The 20160-nt window shown below is 42.1% G+C and overlaps 1 protein-coding gene across 1 annotated transcript in view; it reads left to right on the top strand.

The window, feature by feature from the left end:
- Nucleotides 1–3153: 3153 nt before the first annotated feature.
- CLDN1 (claudin 1) overlaps nt 3154–20160 on the top strand; it is a 40462-nt gene continuing 23455 nt past the window's right edge. The window contains exon 1 of the mRNA XM_089508680.1: nt 3154–3573. Within this exon, the coding sequence (XP_089364806.1) occupies nt 3351–3573 (223 nt within the window). The 5' untranslated portion in view covers nt 3154–3350. The remainder of the gene's footprint in view (nt 3574–20160) is intronic.

Below are 20160 nucleotides of genomic sequence, written 5' to 3'. Positions count from 1 at the left end.
CTGCCGGATGCAGATGTTTTGCAACTTTGCAACTCTGATTTCCACAGACATACATTTATGTGTCTTCAAGTCCCTGTCACCCCTAGTGACCTCATGAATTTCATAACTACTCCCCTGATTTTAAGCTGCCACAGATCTTATGCCAGCAGGAAGGTGAGATATAAATAAAATAAAATATGGATTGTGAGTAGTTTACAAGAAACAGTGGGAGGGAGGCGTTGTCATTGTTGTGTGCTTTTAAGTCATTTCTGATTTATGGGACCCCAAAATGAACCTGTCATGGGGTTTTCTTGGCAAGATTTGTTCAGAGGTTTGCCATTGCCTACCACTGAGGGTGAGAGAGTGTGACTTGCCCAAAGTCATCCACTGGATTTCATGGCTGAGCTGAGAATCCAACCCAAGTCTCCATGATCGTAGTCCAACACTTAAACCACTACACCACACTGACTCTCAGGAGAACAACTTTAGAATAACTAGAAAAAAAATCATGGATTTAGTTTGGAATAACTAAAAATAATGGACAAGAGCCAGTGTGGTATAGTAGTTTAAGTGTTGGACTGAGGCTATGTCAAAGTACAGAGCACTCTAGGTAGAAAATGTCAGAGATGTGGTTATGGCCTGGAACTGGGACAAAGAAGATTACCAGACCAGTGCTTACTGTGGGGTAACCACTGGTAAACCACTGCTGAAACACTGAGGAAGCATGTGTGTGTGAAAGTCTGGCATGCTTCCTAAACGTCAGGGGATTGTCGAATGCAAAGTTTCTGGTCAGAGGAAATTCCCTCTCCCCGAATGATTCAGTGATGTTGGAGGGGAGCTGACGATTCTCTGATGTTGACGAAGCATGCCAGGCTTTAACACACGCATGCTTCCTCAACGTTTTAGAGGTGGGTTTTTGTGGGTTTTTCAGGCTATGTGGCCATGTTCTAGCAGAGTTTCTTTCTGACGTTTCGCCAGCATCTGTGGCTGGCATCTGAAGATGCCAGGCACAGATGCTGGCAAAACGTCAGAAAGAAAGTCTGCTAGAACATGGCCACATAGCCCGAAAAAACCACAAAAAACTATGGATGCTGGCCATGAAAGCCTTTGACTTTACGTTTTAGAGGTGATTTACCAGTGCTTACCCCACAGTAAGCATTGGTCTGATAATCTTCAAAGGTGACAAGGTGTCACTCCAAGAGCACAAGTGGTTCAGTCCCAGTGCAAGGGACAAAGGTCAGATTTGACTAAAGAACTGACACATAGATGCCCATTACAAACAAAATCTAACATTTCCACCTCTTACTGGGGGCAAATTGTTTGGAGGAAAGTCTCTTGGCTGAGGCTAAGGATAAGAAGAAGGCCTTACCATCTTTTATTTAAAAGATTTTATTTTATTTGTGTGAGTTCAGGTGGCAGACATGATGATTCAACATTTGGAGAGTCCTGAGTCAATGGGGAAGCTGATGACAGAGGGGCAGGGGGTGAAACCAGCAGGCTTGAATTCTGCAGAGTCACAAAGGAGTGGGAAGGACTCAAAACCCTAGGAGGGGAGCTTTATATAGGAGAGTGAGGTGAATGCTCAGTGTGATGATGGTTGTAAACAGGAGTCTGGCGAAGCTCTTTGATAGTCAATTGTACATATCAGAACCAAGATTAAAATCCTCTTTGTGAGTATTCAGCAGTCCAGTGGTTATTTATCTGGCTGGACGCTTCTGCATGGGAAGATTTTTCCTTTGCAGCCTGCGCAGAGCTTCACAGAAGAGACCTTCCAGTGGTGTTCCTGTTCCATGTGAACGTCTTCTGCCTGTTGCATGTTGAATCCTGATTTTACATGCCCCAACAGGCTGCTGCCACACTATAGAAATAATGCGATTTGACCTCACTTTAATGGTCATAGCTCCATCCTATGGAATCTTGGGATTTGCAGTTTGGTGGGGCACCACAGATCTTTGACAGGGAAGGTTAAATATCTCACACAACTATGGTCCCCAAATCCCATAGCATTAGGCCATGGCAATGAAAATGCTGGCACTATTTCTGCAGTGTAGATGTACTCCAGGACAATGCTCCCTTTGAACAAATACTGCCAAGAAAACTCCATGATAGGGTGACCTTAGAATCACCATAAGACAAAATTACTTGAAGGCATGTGTTGTGTGCTTTCAAGTTGCTTCTGACTTATGGTGACCCTAAGGCAAATCTATCATGGGGTTTTCTTGGCAAGATTTGTTCAGATCAGGTTTGCCATTGCTTTCCCCTGAAGCTGAGAGCATGTGACATTCCCAAGGTCGTCCATTGTGTTTCATGGCTGAGCAGGGAATCAAACCCTGGTCTCCAGAGTTGTAGTCCAACACTCAAGCCACTACACCATGCTGGCTCTGACCTAAAGGCACACAACCACAAGAAATTAATAAATAGGAATAAAATAACAGAAACGGGACATGCAGACTCCAAACATGGCACAGCATTTTACAGATTTAAAATGCTAAACCCAACTGAGAAGTTTCTGAGAAACCAAAAAATAATAATGTTTTTTTGCCTAATGTCTGAAACGTGAACATGGGCAGCTTTCATTAAAGAGTTCCTTCTATGTTTCCGGGTGAAGAAATAAAATCCTACTTTGGAACATGAGATCACCCCTGAAACAACATCACAATGAGCAATGGGTTTTTCTGGATATGTGGCAAAGAGTAAAGAGGAAGTTTCATCAGTTATCTTTGAAAATGATGTCTAGCATGAAAGTACTATTGAAATCAGTGGTTGGGCCATTTGATGCTGCTTCTCACCTGCTTTTGCTGTGCCCTGACACAAGAACAGGGTGGATCCCTAAATGGATGTGTCATAAAGCGAGAGAAAACATTATGCGTGCACTTAGGCACAGGAACACAACATGCCGTGATTGACATTACTATAAGCCCACACTGAAGCACCACTTCACACAGGTTAGGAAGCACACTGGCCATAGAAGTTTCCCTCCACTTTTTGCGAAAGCAAATCCTTGGAGTATAGGTTGAGAGGCAACCATCAAACCAATTTAATTTGTGGCTTTCGTGAGCTACAAATTTTCAGTGTGAGTGCATCAGGTGGGCCTGCAAAGTCGAATGAAACCACCAGGGGGTGCTGTTGGGAGTCTGGTTTAAATAGCACTGCAGAGGTGCTCAGGAGGCCAGTTCTTCAGGTCTGCTTCTCTATCCAGCAACAACCTGCTCTGAAATCTCTTGGATTACAAAAGAGGAGAAAAGAGGAGGAGAAGAGTATTTTCCCGGGTTCAGCAAAGCTCAACGCTCAAAGGTCCAGCAAGGCTCCAAGCCATCCTTTGGCAAAAAACCTTTCCCAGAATCTCCTAGGAGTTGTTGTTCGGTGTCACTATGGCCAGTGGAGGTCTGCAGATGCTGGGTTTCATCCTGGCATTCATCGGCTGGATTGCCGTCGTGGTCAGCACAGCCATGCCCCAGTGGAAGATCTCCTCCTATGCTGGGGACAACATCGTCACAGCCCAGGCCATCTATGAGGGGCTCTGGATGTCCTGCGTCATGCAGAGCACGGGGCAGATGCAATGCAAAGTCTATGACTCCCTCCTCAAGTTGCCAGGTAAGTCGAGACCCAAATTTCCTCTGTTGCCACCAGGAGAACCTCAAAGTCTTGGCAGAAACTCTGACTCTCTTGTGGGTGAACCTCCATACCAGAGTGATGGATGTCACATCAATGTTAAGCCATGTAAGGGGAGCCCTGCCACTGATTTGAAAGGGGAATTGATGCCCCTGTATCATACCATAGTGGTCTGAGTCTTGGGTTCCAACTCTGGAAACCAAGGTTGAATTTCCAGTTTGGCCATGAAACTCACTGGGTGTCCTTGGGCAAGTCACAGGCTCTCAGCCTCAGGGGAAGGCAATGGCAAACCTCCTCTGAACAACTCTTGTCAAGAAAACCCATGACAGTGTTAATGTCACCATAAGTTGGAAATGATTTGAAGGTACACAACAACAATATGTCTGTCTGTCTGTCTGTCTGTCTGTCTATTTTAAATGGTGCCTTTCACCCCAGGCTGGAACCCCAGGCAGCTTCCGTAACAACAAATGAAAAAAGTATTGAAAAGGTTTATTTAAAAACACCATATTGAAGAATTATGATTAAAAATCATACAGAAGTTTAAAACAGATAAAACATACATCTGTATCAAGAACTTATCTGCTTAAGCATTAAAAGTTTGCTCCAATAAAAATGTTTTTACTTGCTGTCGAAAGAAAAGCAGGGAGGGAGCCAGCCTGGCCTCCCATGGAAGAAGGGTAACCAGATGTCCCTCTTTTCCCAGACATGTCCTCCATTTCAACCTTCTCTCCAGGAGGAATTCTAAAATGTCTTCCATTCTGGCTAAGAAGCATGAATTTACATTTATATGTGTGTGTAGCTACTATTGGGTCATGCCGTTTATTTTTCTGGACTGTCCTACGTTTTGTGGTGCCTTGCCGTCCTGGGTGGTTAGGACATCTGGCCACCCTGTGCAGAAGGGAGTGCCATATTTATTTATTTACTTTATTTATAAGTATGCCTGTAGGCTTCCAGGAGAAATAATCCACTTGGTTTGGCTGGAGAAAGAACAGTTGGAGAAGTCAAGGATTGCAGAAACAAGCCCAGGACTACTTCCCCCTGATTTAGCACTTCTGAATATCTCAAATGCTGTGTAAAATTGTGTTGACACAAAATATCCTTTTGAGTCCATTGGTATTCCTACATTACAACTGTGTGGGTCTGAGTTTACCAGATAGTGACTTACTCAAGGTTTATGGACCCTGAAATCCAACTCTATCGATGACATCTGCTGCAGAAGATTCTTGGTCCCTATCTTACATTTACATTTCTTACATTTTCTTATGGGATTTTCTTAAATCCCATAAATGAATAAATTACGGTGACATGTAGGAGGATGCTATTCACATGAAGAAAGCAAATCCCTCCCATAGACTCCAAGTCGTAGTTCAAGTTACGCTACAAGATCCTACATGATCTTTATTTGTGTCTCACAGGGGTGGAGTTGCTAATTATGGTGGTATCTTTTTCATGTCACTTTGCTTCTTGGGTAGCAGGCATGTGAATTTCACAGAACTTGCACACATACATAGATTTCCTGATGAAGAATTCTGTGCATTTCCAAAGCATATTATTTTATTGTGGACTCACCCCGTTTCCTCCCTCTGCCATGTTCACCCACCCAGACCTGGAAAGACCCAGGCATCTGGATGGATGGGTGGGTGAGCCAGTGGATTGTCTTGTCCTCCCTTCCTGTTTTTTTTCTTCCCCTGTACCTGTTTTAACTTTGTTGGTGAGACACTTTGAATCCTTGTAATGGGTGGGTGGGTGGGAGAATGCAAGGCAACTAACATAGTCTCCAACATTTCGCAGATGAAAACTGGGACCAGGCAACATCAAAGGGTGCTCCAGATGACAAAAGTTACTTATGAGGAAGGACACACAAGCTAGGAGAGGCTGCAGCAGTTTGCTTTTGCCTGAACCAACAGGGAAGGACAACATAGAAGGACACCCTCTTCTCTCCTCTCTCCCTGCTGAGTTCATAGAATCAAAGAATGATAGAGTTAGAAGGGACCCCAAGGGCCATACAGTCCAACCCATTTCTGCCATGCACGAAGTCACCCTGTGAAGGATGCCCATCCAATTTCTCTTTAAAGCCCCCTCCTCAAAGAAGGAGACTCCACCACCATCCAATGTAGCTTCATCCACTGTCGAGCAGTTGTTACTATCAGGAGGTTCTTCCTAAAGTTTAGGTGGAATCACTTTTCCTGTAGCTTGAATCCATTGGTTAGGGGTCTAATCTCTGGAGCGGCAGAAAATAAGCTTGCTCCATCCCAAATATGGCATCCTTTCAAATAATTAAACATGGTTATCATGCCAGCTCTTAACGTTCTCTTACCCAGACCAAATCATAGAATCATAGAGTTGGAAGAGACCTCAAGGGCCAACCCTCTGCCATGCAGGAACTCTCAATCAAAGCATCCCTGAAAGATGGCCATCCAGCCTCTGTTTAAAGACCTCTAAGGAAGGAGACTCCACCACTCTCTGAGGGAATGGGTTCCATTGTCGAAGAGCTCTTACTGTCAGGAATTTCTTCGTAATGTTGAGCTGGAATCTCTTTTCCTGGAGCTTGCATACATCGTTCCCTTTTGTAGACTCTGGAGCAGCAGAAAACAAGCTTGCCCCATCCTCAGTGTGACACCCCTTCAAATACTTAAACCGAGCCATCATGTCACCTCTTAACTGTCTCTTCTCCAGGCTAAACATACCCGGCTCCCTAAGTCTTTCCTCATAAGACAGGGTTTCCAGACCCTTCACCATTTTGGTGACTCTCCTTTGGATACGCTCCAATTTGTCCACATCCTTTTTGAATTGTGGTGCCCAGAACTGGACACAGTATTACAGGTGAGGCCTGAATAGAGTGGCACTATTACTTCCCTTGATCTGGACAATATTGATGCAGTCTAAAATAGCATTGGCCTTTTTAGCTGCTGCATCACACTGTTGACTCATGTTAACTTTTAGCCTACTAGGACTTTTAGATCTCTTTCACACGTAGTCTCCTTAAGCCAGATGTTGGCTGTTTTGTACTTTGCACTTTACCATTTTTTGTACTTTGAACTCAGTCTGTAGCAGTTGAAGTGAGCTGAGGAGCAAGGGATAAGGTGGGAGAAGGCGAGAGAAACTGGGACGTGTTAAAAAGCAGGGACTGTTTCTGCCAGAGTGGGACAGTTGGAGAGAAAGAAAGAAAGAAATCAAGAGCTTACAAAGCAACCTATTACAATCTGAGGCTGTTAAATGTTAAGATCAGATAGCCTTGGGAACATTTCACCAGAGGAAAGAGGGAGACCATGGAGTCATCCAATTTGCACAATTAGCAGAAGTCAGAGTTTGGAATTTGGCAAGGTTTTCCTGACCATGTTTTCATGCTGTTCCTAGAAAGAATGAAATGGTTGGCTGGATTTCTTGTTTACACCAAGGAAGAAGAGAGGGATTTATAGGCTCTGTCTCTGGGCTGCTACAGCCTAGACTAATTTGAACACAGATGAAAAGGGGGGGGGGGTTGTTTGTGTGCCTATGTGTTGAAGAGGTATTCTCTGTGGTTTTCCTATCATTTTCACATTTCTCTGAAACCACACTTCCTCTTGCGTTCCACATGAAGGAAATCATGTCTGGAAATGGGATTAGTTGCACATAGTGACCCAGAATAGACAGTCATGGTTGAAAGCCTCCCTGATGCTATTGTGTGTGATGGATGTGCATTTTTTCTACCTCATCTCTCCTTTCTTGGGATTTGTAGTTTTCTGTGGCACCAGAGTTCTCTGACAGAGAAGGCTACATATTTCACAAAAGTCACAAAAGGCAGCTTGACATGTTCATTTCATCTGGGAAAGGCATGAACTAAACTCCTTATGGGGAAAGCAGGTAATTGTGAGGGATGCATTGACACTGTAGAAATACAGTCACCCCTTTGAACTCACAGGGGATCCATTCTGGACCTGCCCCCCGCAAGTTCAAAATCTTGTGCATATTCAAGCCCATAGGCTTGAATGGGACGCATGCATGCTGGGCACGTGCCATGGGCGCGTGTCCCATTGAGATTAATAGTGGTCGCCCCTCCTCGAATTTCCAAGTCTGTGCATTTCAAGTCTGTGGACTTGGAGGGGTGACTGCAATGCAGTTTGACCCCACTTTAAGTGTTGCAGCTCCATCCTATGGAATCCTAGGGTTTGTAGTTTTATAGGGTCATTAGCCTTCTCTGCCAAAGGGTGGTGTTGCCTTATCAAACTACAAATCCCAGGACTCCATAGGATGGATCTACAATACTTAAAATGGGGTCAAAGTACGTTACTTCTACAGTGTAGATGCTTTCCCCAGAAACTTCTGCCATCATAAATATGAGAGTTGTACCTGAATGATCTTTTGGCATACAAACAGAATAAGTGAACCCCAGACATGGTTGTTTTTGACTTAATAAGAGTAAAATTATAATAACATTGCTGTAGTATTTATTTGATCATTACTGGGCAACTTTACATATTGGGGGTTCATTTATGCTATTTGTTTGCACATTACACCCTAGTGAGGTGTTTTGGTTGGAAAGATTTGTTACACCATGAGTTAGACAATTATAAAATCCATGTTGATTTTGGTTTTCCAGGATGGCACTCTGCATCTGCTCAGAGGCTGCATCTTATGGTTGTTGTTCTATCTCAGCGTTAAGGACAGCATTTTGGAACTGGGAAGAAAGTCTCTAAAGGCTGAGCCCTATTACAAGTGGAGTCCTACTGCTTAGCTATTCCGAGGGCGTCAGAAAGTGTATCTTACGGCTTTCTCGTCTGTAGCTGGTGCCATAATCTGATTAAGGACCTTGTCTCATTCAGCAAATCCCTTACAATTTCCTGCTGGGCTCTGCCTGAACCAGTAAACCAGGATGCTAAACGGTTGACAAATGTACTGTGGCATGAGCAGGTTGAAAATGTCAACCCAGCATGTGTCTGCTGCAGAAAAGGCCAAAACTATGTTGTTACCCAAAGCTGGAAAAGGGATTGAAAATTAAACTGCCAACATCCTACTTAGCAGGGGCAAACCTATTTGTTTTCGTTCTTTGTAGCACTTGAATTGTGTGGATTTTGATAACTTTTTGGTTTTTAAGGAAAGGGCTTTTTATTTCATCTGGTTACAGGGATTATAGAAAGCCAACATGGTATAGTGGTTTTAGCATTGGATGATGACTCTGGAGACCAGGGTCTGAATCCTCACTCAGCCATGGAAACCCATTGGGTGACCTTGGGCAAATCCCACTCTCTCAGCCTCAGGGGATGGCAAAGGCAAACCCCCTCTGAAGAAACTTGACTAGAAAACCTCATGTCAAGAAACATGACAAGAGAACATCTTAGGGTTGCCATAAGTCGGAAATGACTTGAAGGCATACAACAACAACATAAAATTCTCCTAGTCCAACAGGTCAACTGGTTGCCGGACCATTTGTGGGCATAATTCAGAATGATAAACTATTAAACCCAATGTGGCTAGAGCTAAGTTACGGGATAACTCCCCAGAGAAAGATAAAGACCTTGTAAAAATGCCAATCCCAGGAATCTATAGGATGGAGCTATAACACTTAAAGTGGTGTCAAACTGCATTAATTCTACCATGCATATGCACCCTTGGCAGTTGTTCATTTCTAGGGTTGCTAACCGCAGAACTCTTCTCCAGCACCACATTACTTTAATTAATAATTACTGTCAAGTCAACTTCAACTTATAGTGACCCTAGGAATCGGAGACCTCCAAGGGTGCATCTACACTGTAGAAATAATGCAGTTTGTCACCAGTTTAAGTGCTGTAGCTCCATCCTGTGGAATCATTGGATTTGTAGTTTTACAAGGTCTTTAGCCTTCTCTGCCAAAGAGTGCTGGTGCCTCACCAAACTACAGTTCCCAGAATTCTGTAGGATGGAGCCATGGCAGTAAAAGTGGTGCCAAACTGCATTAATTCTACAGTGTAGATGCACCTTTCAGTCTTTCAGACTCAAGGCAGCTGTGGTTTCTTTGATTCAATCCAACCATCTGTAATGTGGTCTTCCTCTTTTCCTACTGACTTCTCTCTTGTCTTTTCTATCATGTCTTCTCATTATTGTATATTGATTTAAAGTGCTTTTTAAAGTGTATGTTCTTAATTTTTGAAATAATATTAAAAGCTTATTTCTATTTTAATATTGACCTTTCAAAAAAAAAATAACTACATTGCACTCATTTTAGTCTGTAAGCCACCATGAATCCTAGTTTTGGAGAAAAGGCAAGGCATTCACAAAGTTAGTAATGTAAGCCCTGGTGGCGCAGTGGTTAAATGCCTGTACTGCAGCCACTCACTCAAAACCATAAGGTTGCGAGTTCAAGACCAGCTAAAAGGGCTCAAGCTTGACCCAGGCTTGCATCCTTCCGAGGAGGTCACTAAAATGAGTACCCAGAGTGTTGGGGCAAATTAGCTTACAGTTGTAAACTGCTTAGACACTGCTTAGGTGGTATGAAACGGTATATAAATGAAACTTCTTTTGCTTGTGTTTTTTTTTAAATCAACATAATTTATCAAACTTATCCAGTTTTCTCATATTGCTCCTATATAAATCTATAGTGCAACTAAAACTGAAATATTACATGTAATTCTGGTCACTGTTGCACAAAAGAAGAGACATTGGAGAGACAGTATGGTGCAGTGGTTTCAGCGTTGGACTAGAAATCTGAGAGACCAAGATTCAAAACTCTGCTTGGCCATGGAAATGCACTGGGTGACCTTGGGCAAGTCACACTCTCTCACCCTCAGAGGAAGGCAATGGCAAATACTCTCTGAACACATCTTGCCAACAAAACCCCATGATAGCTTCTCAGTAGCTTGGAATCAACTTGAAAGCAGAGTCAGCATGGTGCAATGGTCTGAGTGTTCAACTGGAACACCAAGAGACTTGGGTTCAAATCCCTGCTCAGCCATGAAAACCTACTGGATTTCTTTGGGTAAGTCACACTCTCTCAGCCTTAGAGGAAAACAATGACTTAATTTACTCCTTAGGGTTGCCATACAAAAAAAATTGTAGCCAGACAACAACAACAACAGCTAGGAAAGGTACGGAAAAATATGACCAATTATGATATTATTATATGTATATTTGTATCCTACTTTACCCCCAGATTTGGACTCAAAGTGGCTAACAATTTAAAGAACAATGCAATTAAAAACATACAAAAAATGAGCATGAAAATAGAATTAAACTATTGACAGTATTAAAACAAATCACCCTCACTATAAAATAATAAAATACTATTAAAAAGATACAAAGCTCCAAAATATAGTTCAGTTAACCAGTTTTATCAAGGAACCAGATAAACTCCTTTTGGAGGTAATGTTAATACATTTGTGGCTCTTCAAGTCAGAAAAAAAAGGAGAGGCTGATGAGACATAATGGAGGTGTATAAAATTATGCATATTCTGAAGGAAGTGGATAGGAAGAAACTTTTCCCATGTTGGAAGAAAGGTGTGGCATAAATTGAATTAAAATGAGTTCAGTTTCCCCTTTCCCATAAACTTAGAAACCAAGTGGAGTTGCATCCACTGACGTGGAATGGTGGGAGATTCAGGATTGATAGCAGCAAGTTGTTGACAAGATGGAAAGTGTTCAGAGAAGGGAAACTAAAATGGTGGAAGGTCTGGAAACCACCAAGCCCTGTGAGAAGCATCCTAGGGAGCTGAGTATGTTTAGCCTGGAGTAAAGCCATGTTTAAATATTTGAAGGGGTCTCATATTGCAGATGGAACAAACTTGCTTTCTGCTGCTCCAGAGACTAAGACACGGAACAGTGGATTCAAGAGACAGGAAAAGAGATTCCACCTAAACCATCTTTTCTCCAGGCTAAACATATCCAGCTCCCCAAGTCGCTCCTCAAAAGGCATGGCTTCCAGACCCTTCACCACTTTGGTCACCATCCTCTGAACATGTTCCAGCTTTTCAACACCCTTCTTGAATTGTGGTGCTCAGAACTGGACACAATATTCCAATAACTTTTCCAAGATCTTGCCCTGCTGTACCTGAGCAGAGGTAGATTCTTCTATTTCAATAACATCCCATGGCTCTGAAAAGAAAACTTACTCTGAGCCAGAGCCCTTCTTAAATTCAGCTCCAGCCATGCCAGCTGGAGGCTCCCACATTGGCAGGAACAACAAATCCACTCTGGATAGCTAGCCAAGGTTCAATAGACCTCTTTGGGAGCGGGTAGAGCTCATCACTTTGGCTCACTTTTTTAAACATCAGACTAGAACCCAGAGCAGTATAGCCTCCTGGCCTTCAAAGGGCTTTTTGAGCCATTTCTCCTGGCATCAGACATTACAGAAAGTCTTAACAATACGATGCAGGGAATAGCTGCTTTGCCAAGTCACCCTCGCTGTGTCTGGGTGTTGCCACTCGTGCATCGAGATTCATTCCCAGGGAGAACCTGGCCCCTTGCTGGGGCCTCACCCTGCCTGCTAATGCCTCCACACCCTGGCTGGTCCGGTTTGCCATGCAGAGTCGGCATCCTGGCTCGAGATGGTTCCTTGTCATGTCCCTAATTTTTTTACCTTCAGGGAAATGAGAAAGAGGCCTCTGGAACCTTTTGTTAGCCAACAGTGCTGAATCTTCTCTGGATTTTAATCTGATTTTGAATGGAGTTGTCCAAGGTGCTGCATTGTACCTGCTCTAAATTACCCTTAAGCCATGGCTAGTGTCGGTCATTCATAGTCCAAGGTCAATAAGCTGAGGGTATCATAGATTCATAGAGTTGAACACTCTTTCTTCATGCCACTTCCAAAATTTTTCTCCTACTTGCAACCTCCTTGGCCATATTTTCATTTTGCTTCTGACATCTAGGGTGGGGGGGGGGAATAATAATAATAATAATAATAATAATAATTCAAAAGTAATGGAGGCTGGGGAAGAAACTTGTTTCTCAAGGAAATCCTGATAAAGAGAATCCTGGACTGATGAAAATCTTTACTGTTCAGAAGATATCCTGGGGAGGGGGGCACATCTTGCATTTTCTGCACAAAATTCCACATTTTCTTTGCAAAAGACAGTGTTTTCTGTGCAAAAATATTTCTGCACAGAAAAAAAATATTTTGTGCATAGAAAATGCTATTCCTGTGCAGAAAATGTTGCTCAGTTGCCTCCTTCAAGAACAAAATTAATTAAGGATTATATCACTAGTCCTGTAGTTTGCATCCGTTGCTCCCTGTCTTAGCCTCTGGAGCAGCAGAAAACTAATTGGCTCCATCCTTATTATGACATCCCTTCAAATATTTAAACAGAGCTATCATATCACCTCTTAACCTTCTCTTCTCCAGGCTAAACATACCCAGTTGCTTAAGTCATTTCTCATAGGGCTTCATAGTTTCCAGACCTTTTACCATTTTGGTCACGCTCCCCTGGATATGTTTCATTTTGTCATCAACTTGCTGTCATTGATCCTGGATCTCTCACCATTCTACTTCAGTGGATGTGACTCTGCTGGATTCTGTTTGTGTTGTTTTCAGTGGATTTAACCTGTTCAGACTGATTTCAGCTGTAGGCTCCCCTGAGGTCTTTTAATACAAGGTGAGATAGCACTATTTTAATAATTAAGTAAGAGGAAATAAATCAGTGAATAGTCAGGACTTATTTCTTGGTGTCACAGGAGTTTTCTTTCAAGTCTTGGAGATGGCAAGGGTGTCTTGTAATGTGTGTTGCTTCTAGCCCACAAACTTTTCTGAACTCCAACAGTTTGGAGTTCAGATGGCTTCAGTTTGCCCCCATGCTGGGCCATTTCCCCTACATTCATGCTTAGTTTTGCTGTAGCTGCTGCCATGCCAGAGAGAGAGAAAAACAATGCTTCCCTTAAATGTGTTCCTTGGATAGCTCCTTTAACATTTGGACTGAAAGCCAGAGTGGGTTCACTGACCTCCTTGACATGGAAACCACCAGGTGGGCAACAAAGTTATTACTTCTGCTGTGTAGAATTCATCCAAACATGATAATGTTTTACTTACCTTAATTTGGGATGCTGCAAAAAAATTGGTCCAGATCTTTGAACGATCTTCTTCAGGTATCCTTGAAACAGGCTTAGCACATTGGGTTGAGGGACATTTATGATCATGGCAATGGTACCACAATTGTGAAAGTGAACAGGAAACAGCTACAGAGCCACAAGTTACAACATTGTAACAGGAGGCCAGCTGATATCTCTCAACAAAAAGTCCTTACATACTTATAGCATTTTCAAGCATTCTAGGAATTTGACTATCCCATTTCCTGCATGGCAGGGGGTTGGACTGGATGGCCCTTGAGGTCTCGTCCAACTTTACGATTCTATGATTCTAAGCTGATGTGCTCCAAATGTTGGAGGTCCCCTTGCCTAGAAAAGATGGAAGTTTTTTTCTAAAATATCTGAAGAGCATGTAGTTGGGTCACACTAAACTAGCTGCAACTAGCTTGTAAGTCAGTGTTCATTATTTCCCCATTTTGCAAATGGGAAGGCAAAGAGAAGACCAGAGGGTTGGAGAAGACCACCGGGTGAATTCATGGCAGCAGTGTGGGACTTCTTGATTCATGGTCAGCTACAGTGCAAGGGCTTGAGTTTTTGATGGCTGCATTCTCCAATTGATTTGGAATGTTAGGAGGAAAGTCCATTTGTTTTCTAAAGGTGCTTTCCTAGTGTGCAGATATGTCCTGCAGTGCTAAGAATGGACAGTCAGAAGCTTGGCTCAAAACTTAGAGACTGGGAAAGAAAAAGGAGGCAAACCACATCTTCCTTCTTGTAACTAGTTTAATGGAGAAACACACAAGCCACAATTCTCATGCTATCTTGAGCATGCATCAGTTTCCCCACTGAAATGCTTGGACATTTTTGTTTGATGCAGAATGGATGGCTCAATTCAAGCATACTGAAGCAGAGTTGCACATCTTGTTCCATGGCATATGTACATGCATTGCACATGTACATGAGCACGGGTTTAGATTTTGTGCATGTTTGGCGTTTTGGCACTGTTGCCATTCAATACAAAAGTGGAGTGGCACCAACAATGCACAGTTCAGCATGCAGAGATTTCTCCTACACAATCCTAATATAGGATCTCAGTCAGAGTTGCCTTGCACATGGGGCAAGACAGAGAATATGTAAAGAGTGTACACAATTTTTCTCATTCTTAACAAAGTGAGACACTCCATTAGAAAAAGTTGACAATTTTTCTGTCCACTGCCAGTCAGCTTGCAATTATTGCAGTCATAAATGCAAATCCACCCACCCACCATCCCACATCCTACAATCTTTCCATCTGCAATGGTATATACATGTCCAGCCTTCCGAGCTGCTGAGAATTAAAAAGTGGCTAAAGAAGGGAATAGTTTTTCCACTTATTCCATGATCTTGGATATATGCAACAGGATTCCACAAAGCCAGGCTTTGCCCCTATAACTGTGGGTAATGAGTAGCGATGTATTTATTTATTTATTTATTTATTTATTTATTTATTTGTATCCCACTCTTTTCCCAGGGCTGGGACTCAGAGTGGCTTCACAGCATTAAAACAGTACAATTAAAAACATAAAAAATATAATAATAATAATAATAATAAGTACATTAAAAAGGAATTAAATTATTACTGTATTAAAATAGATAGTTATTTATTAAAAGAATAAAGCATATTTTAAAAAGATAAAACTAGATAAAACTGTATTTTGAAATGGTCCAACATCCCAGCCTGTCCTTATAGCAATTCCTTAAATGCCTTTGTGAACAGGTAGGTCTTCACTTGCCAGCAGAAGGCCATCAAGGAGGGAGCCATTCTGATCTATTCCCTGGGAGATCAGTGAGTTCCAAAGACTAGGGGCAGCCACCGAGAAGGCCCTCTTCTCTTATGTCCCCATCAGCCATGTTTGTGAAGGTGTTGGGGGGGAGAGAAGGGCTTCTCCAGAGGATCTCAGAGTCCAGGCTGGTTCATACCAGGAGAAACGGTCTGCCAAATAGTGTGGGTATAATTCCTTACTAATTTTGTTTTCAGTAAAGCAACTGGTATTTTTAGCAATTTTCTTCACACTCCAAGAGAGTCCCCCAAAACTGCAGTTTTTAAAACCTATTTGCAGTTCAGGCCTTCAGATGTGGGCTTTTGTGCCTAAAATAGAATGTTTTGTACAGTTCTGTGCATAAATATTATTTTCTGTGCAGACAATGCTGTTTTCTGCACAGAAAAATGCTGTAGCTGGGGACTTATTTGGTGCAAAATTTGCATTGTGTTTTTTGTGGACAGGAAACATATTTTCTACTGGAAAATATGAGAGATGGTATTGTTTCTTTTTAAGCAGAGCAACTAATATGCTAGACAGAATCCCCCTCCCCCTGGTGTCACTTGCTTATTTCACTTTGTCTCAAATCCAAAAAGGAGTTTTAAAAAATGGATTCCTGAAGATATTGTTTTAAGATTATTTGGGTGTAGGATCTACAGCTTCCTTATCAAGAATCTTTGGGTTGGGAGAGTCTCTGCAATCTGGCATTGCAAAGCTGAGGGCTTCCATATAATGTAAAAAGCATTGATGTTCATTAAAATTTGCTATCATAGTGCATTTTTGATATTCAAATACAATGGGATCATTACAGTATCCTCCCACAAATAAAACTAGGGCTGGGACAATGACCATAGTCTTGTAGATACAGTAGACTTGCCATCCACGGATTCCAGCACTTTAAGGCAAGAAGACTCACTCTAAGTGGGTCAAATATTTAGCCCACTTAGGAATTCTTAAACCCCAATATGTTGATGAAAACTATGCACTGGATCATGACCAATGGTAATGAAAACTGTGGTGGTGGTGGGATTTGGAGGATGAAGGAATGGAGATGGTTACTCAAGTCAATACCAAGTTAACAGGGAGAACAACCAAGTCACATGTTCTAAAACACATCAAGAAATGTTCCAAACTGCTACTCATAGTAGTGATCTGTGGATTGGTGTCAGTGTGTGGACTACTGGCTATGAGTCAAAGGTGAGTATCCAGAAAACGATGGCCCTAGTGTCAGCATGAGTCAAATTCAGTAGTCTCCCACCATTCTATCGATGGGGAGACCAGACGATGGCTGGCCTGCTCAGCACAAGAATGGGGTTTTACCCACTTACCCCAGATTTTAAAAACTCACTTTGTGACAATTGCTGGGTACTTCATTCTGACCTCAGAGTGAAGCAATTTGTGGTGGCAGCAGATGGGCCGGGCAGCTCAATGGGATGTGCATGTGGTCAGCCATCTGGCATTAGAGGTAGGATACTCCAGGCTGCCCTACACTAGTACAGACAGGGCCAGTGTTGTAGTCAGTGGCCACAAATATGGTGTGGGTTCCTGGTACATTGTAAGGAAACCTTGCCAATACCCCATATTAAGAAACACTATCCTAAACCACAGAAGCCATGATCCTTCTTCCCAGTCTTCCCTTGCCCATCTTGCCAAATGAGGACTGATACTTGGTGTTAACAAGGGGCATGGATAAAGCCAATCTGGACTGCCTGAAGTTGTTCAAGGAGACACACACTCCACAGATGCAGACATTCAATTAATCTAAATTTGGAGATGCACAAAGCCTCATGGGAGTTGGAGTGATACCAATAAACTGACGCTGGTTCTCACTAAGGAAACTGGATTGTCAGACTGGTCTACATTTCATGGGTAGAGGTTGTCAGGCCAACTCATTTCCTCTGGGCTTCTCACCACTTTGTGAGTACACACAGTGCTCGTTGGCGGGAGGATTTTGGTTAACCAAAGACCAATCTGACAACCAAATGAAGGGGTAGTGATTGTTGGTTGAGTCTGAATGCATCCATTGGCAATATCAAACAAGCGGTCCTATGACTGATTCAGGGAACAGAAGCAAAACTGCAAACCAGATAAATTCTACATTTGCCTACCTGCGAGTGGATGGTGAATGTTGATACCCCACGCTTCTACAGAAGCAAACAGCATCTGCCTCTTGTATGCTTCATCTTATGTTTGGCTTCTTTAAGCAATAAATGGCATGTCTTGATTAGTGATGTAAATAATTTTTTAAAAATTAATCAATCAATCAATTAATTAGTATCTCATCGTTTCCCCAGCATGGGACTACAGGCAGCTCACAATAACTTAAAACGAAGTAGCTGTTTATTTTATCCAGATTTTTTTTTAAAAAAAACCTAAATTATTCAGACTTTCTGAAGAAAATTTAGATGCGACAGGATTTTTCACAATTTGGGGTGTTTATGTGCAAGTTTCATCTGTGTTAATCATCTCTAAACACTGTTTTAAAAAATTGTACTGAAAGCTTGACTTTCTCAACAGAAAGTGTGATGGAATTTGTGCAGAAAACATTATTTGATACACAGGAAATTTGCCACCTGTTCAGGAAAATAACATTTTCAGCACATGAATAAATTTATTTCACAGAGAAGCATATTTTTTGCACAAAAAGGCCCTGCCTTCCTTTTCGATAAAGTATTTATTTCAAAAAGATTGGAACTTTTTGAATGGTCTTCAAAAACTGCACAGCGAAGGGGGGTGGTTTGTTTAAATTATTCATTCTCACTCACAAAAGCATAATAACCAAAGATTTACATTAGTAGCCCTCATCTGATAAATATTAATTAAATTTTAAATATACAAGGAGGAAGAGGAAGATGTTTTAACTGCCTTTGCAGCCAATTTAATTTTATCTTTCAATATGGATGTTCATTTAATTGCTTTTAAACTTTTGCAGTAGCCACTGTTTCAACTGTATTTGATTTTAACTTATATTCTGAGCTCTGTTGGGTCTGGAAGGAAAGAAGGAAGGAAGGAGTTTGATGCCACTTTAACTGTCATGGCTCCATCCTGTGAAATCCTGGGATTTGCAGTTTGGTGAGGCATTCAACCTGGTCTGTCAGAGAGCTCTGGTGCCTTACCACTATAAATCTCAGAATTCCACAAGATGAAGCCAAGACAGTTAAAGTGTCATTTTATTTCTCCAGTGTAGATACACCCTGTAGAGGTCATGCAGTCTGGCTCCACTTTGTGCTGTAGCTCCATCCTGTGGAATTCTGGGATTTGTAGTATGGTGAGGCACCATTGCACTCCAATGACACTGCACTGACATATCTAGGGGCACTTTTCTGAGGATGAAAAGAATACTCAGATAGGTTTGCAAAATGATGGGGAGGGGGATCTGTTTCTTGAGTGTTGAGAAACCCTGATGGAAAGAATCCTGGGCTGATAAAAATATTCACAATTTATTACTTAATCCACACAAAATTCACATACAGTTGTTTTGCACAGAACAGCATAGAATCATAGAGTTGGAAGGGTTCCCCAGAAGCCATTAAATCTAACCTCCTGCTTGATGCAGGAAGTCCAGCACAACTTGTTTTGAAGAAGGCCCTTGTGGTCTCTTCCAACTCTATGATTCTATGATTACCCAGCACTCAAAGGAATCAGCTAGAGGAGCTGGCTGGAAGATAGGGCTGCATCCACACTGCAGAAATAATGCAGTTTGACATCACTTCAATTGCCCTGGCTCCATGATATGAGATCCTGGGATTTGTAGTTTGGTGGGGCATCAGTCAAAAAAAGCTAAATATCTCCCATGCTGTGGAATCCAAGGATTCCACAGCATGGAGCCAGAGCAGTTAAAGTGGTGTCAAACTCTTCTAATTCCCAGTTAGGATGAAAAGAGTTCCCAGGATTGATATTTGTGGGGGTTTTGGGCTATGTGGCCATGTTCTAGAAGAGTTTATTCCTGACGTTTCACCAGAATCTGTGGCAGGCATCTTCTGATGCCTGCCACAGATGCTGGCAAAACATCAGGAATAAACTCTTCTAGAACATGGCCACATAGTCTGAAAAACCCACAAAAATCTATGGATGCCAGCTATGAAAACCTTTGACTTCACATTTGGAAATCTCTACAGGGAGAAACTGTTCCAAAAGTCCCCAAGATCCTTTGAAATATCCGAGAAGTATCTGCAGTACCCTCTGGAAGGGAGAATCCCAATTAATCCTTTGCCATCCCACTTTTTCACCTCCTTTTAAAATGCCCCAGCTACTGTCTCCTTCTTCCACTTTCCCCTTTAGTCCTAAGTGTACTTAAATGGGTGCAAATTCAGGTCAAAGTGCAATAATCTCTTGTTACGCTAAAATCACAGCATCATTCCCATTAGTTAATGTTACTTTTGAATTCTTGCCTTTCCCAGTCAGTTCAGGCAAAGGCAAACTGCTGCAGCCTTGCCTAGCTTGTGCATCCTTCCTCATGAATGATGTTTGCCATCATGACTATGCTCTGATGTTGCTTGGCCACACATGTTGCACTAAACAATTGTGAAATGTTGAAGGGAATGCTTCTGTGGAAAATCCAGGTTTCTGCTCGCTTTGCAGTGATTGATAGTGAAACAGAAAGCAGCATTCAGAGACAATATTCTCCTAACACACCATCCCAGTACATTTTTGTCATTAGTAGGCTGACCGTATGTATTGCTTTAAATGGGACAGTACGATTTTTGCTCATGTTTCCAGATTGTCCTCTCATGTTAATATAAAAGTCAATTTTGTCCCATTTTCAAGAAAAATGCCCTGTTATCTTGCGAAAATGATTTACAGATCC

The sequence above is a fragment of the Sceloporus occidentalis genome, unplaced genomic scaffold (genome assembly GCF_023333645.1).
Source record: "Sceloporus occidentalis isolate IW3139 unplaced genomic scaffold, rSceOcc1.0.p SCAF_2, whole genome shotgun sequence".
NCBI classification, from domain to species: Eukaryota; Metazoa; Chordata; class Lepidosauria; order Squamata; family Phrynosomatidae; genus Sceloporus; species Sceloporus occidentalis.
Note: the sequence above shows the minus strand (reverse complement) of the source record. Positions and strands in the feature narration are given on the sequence as shown.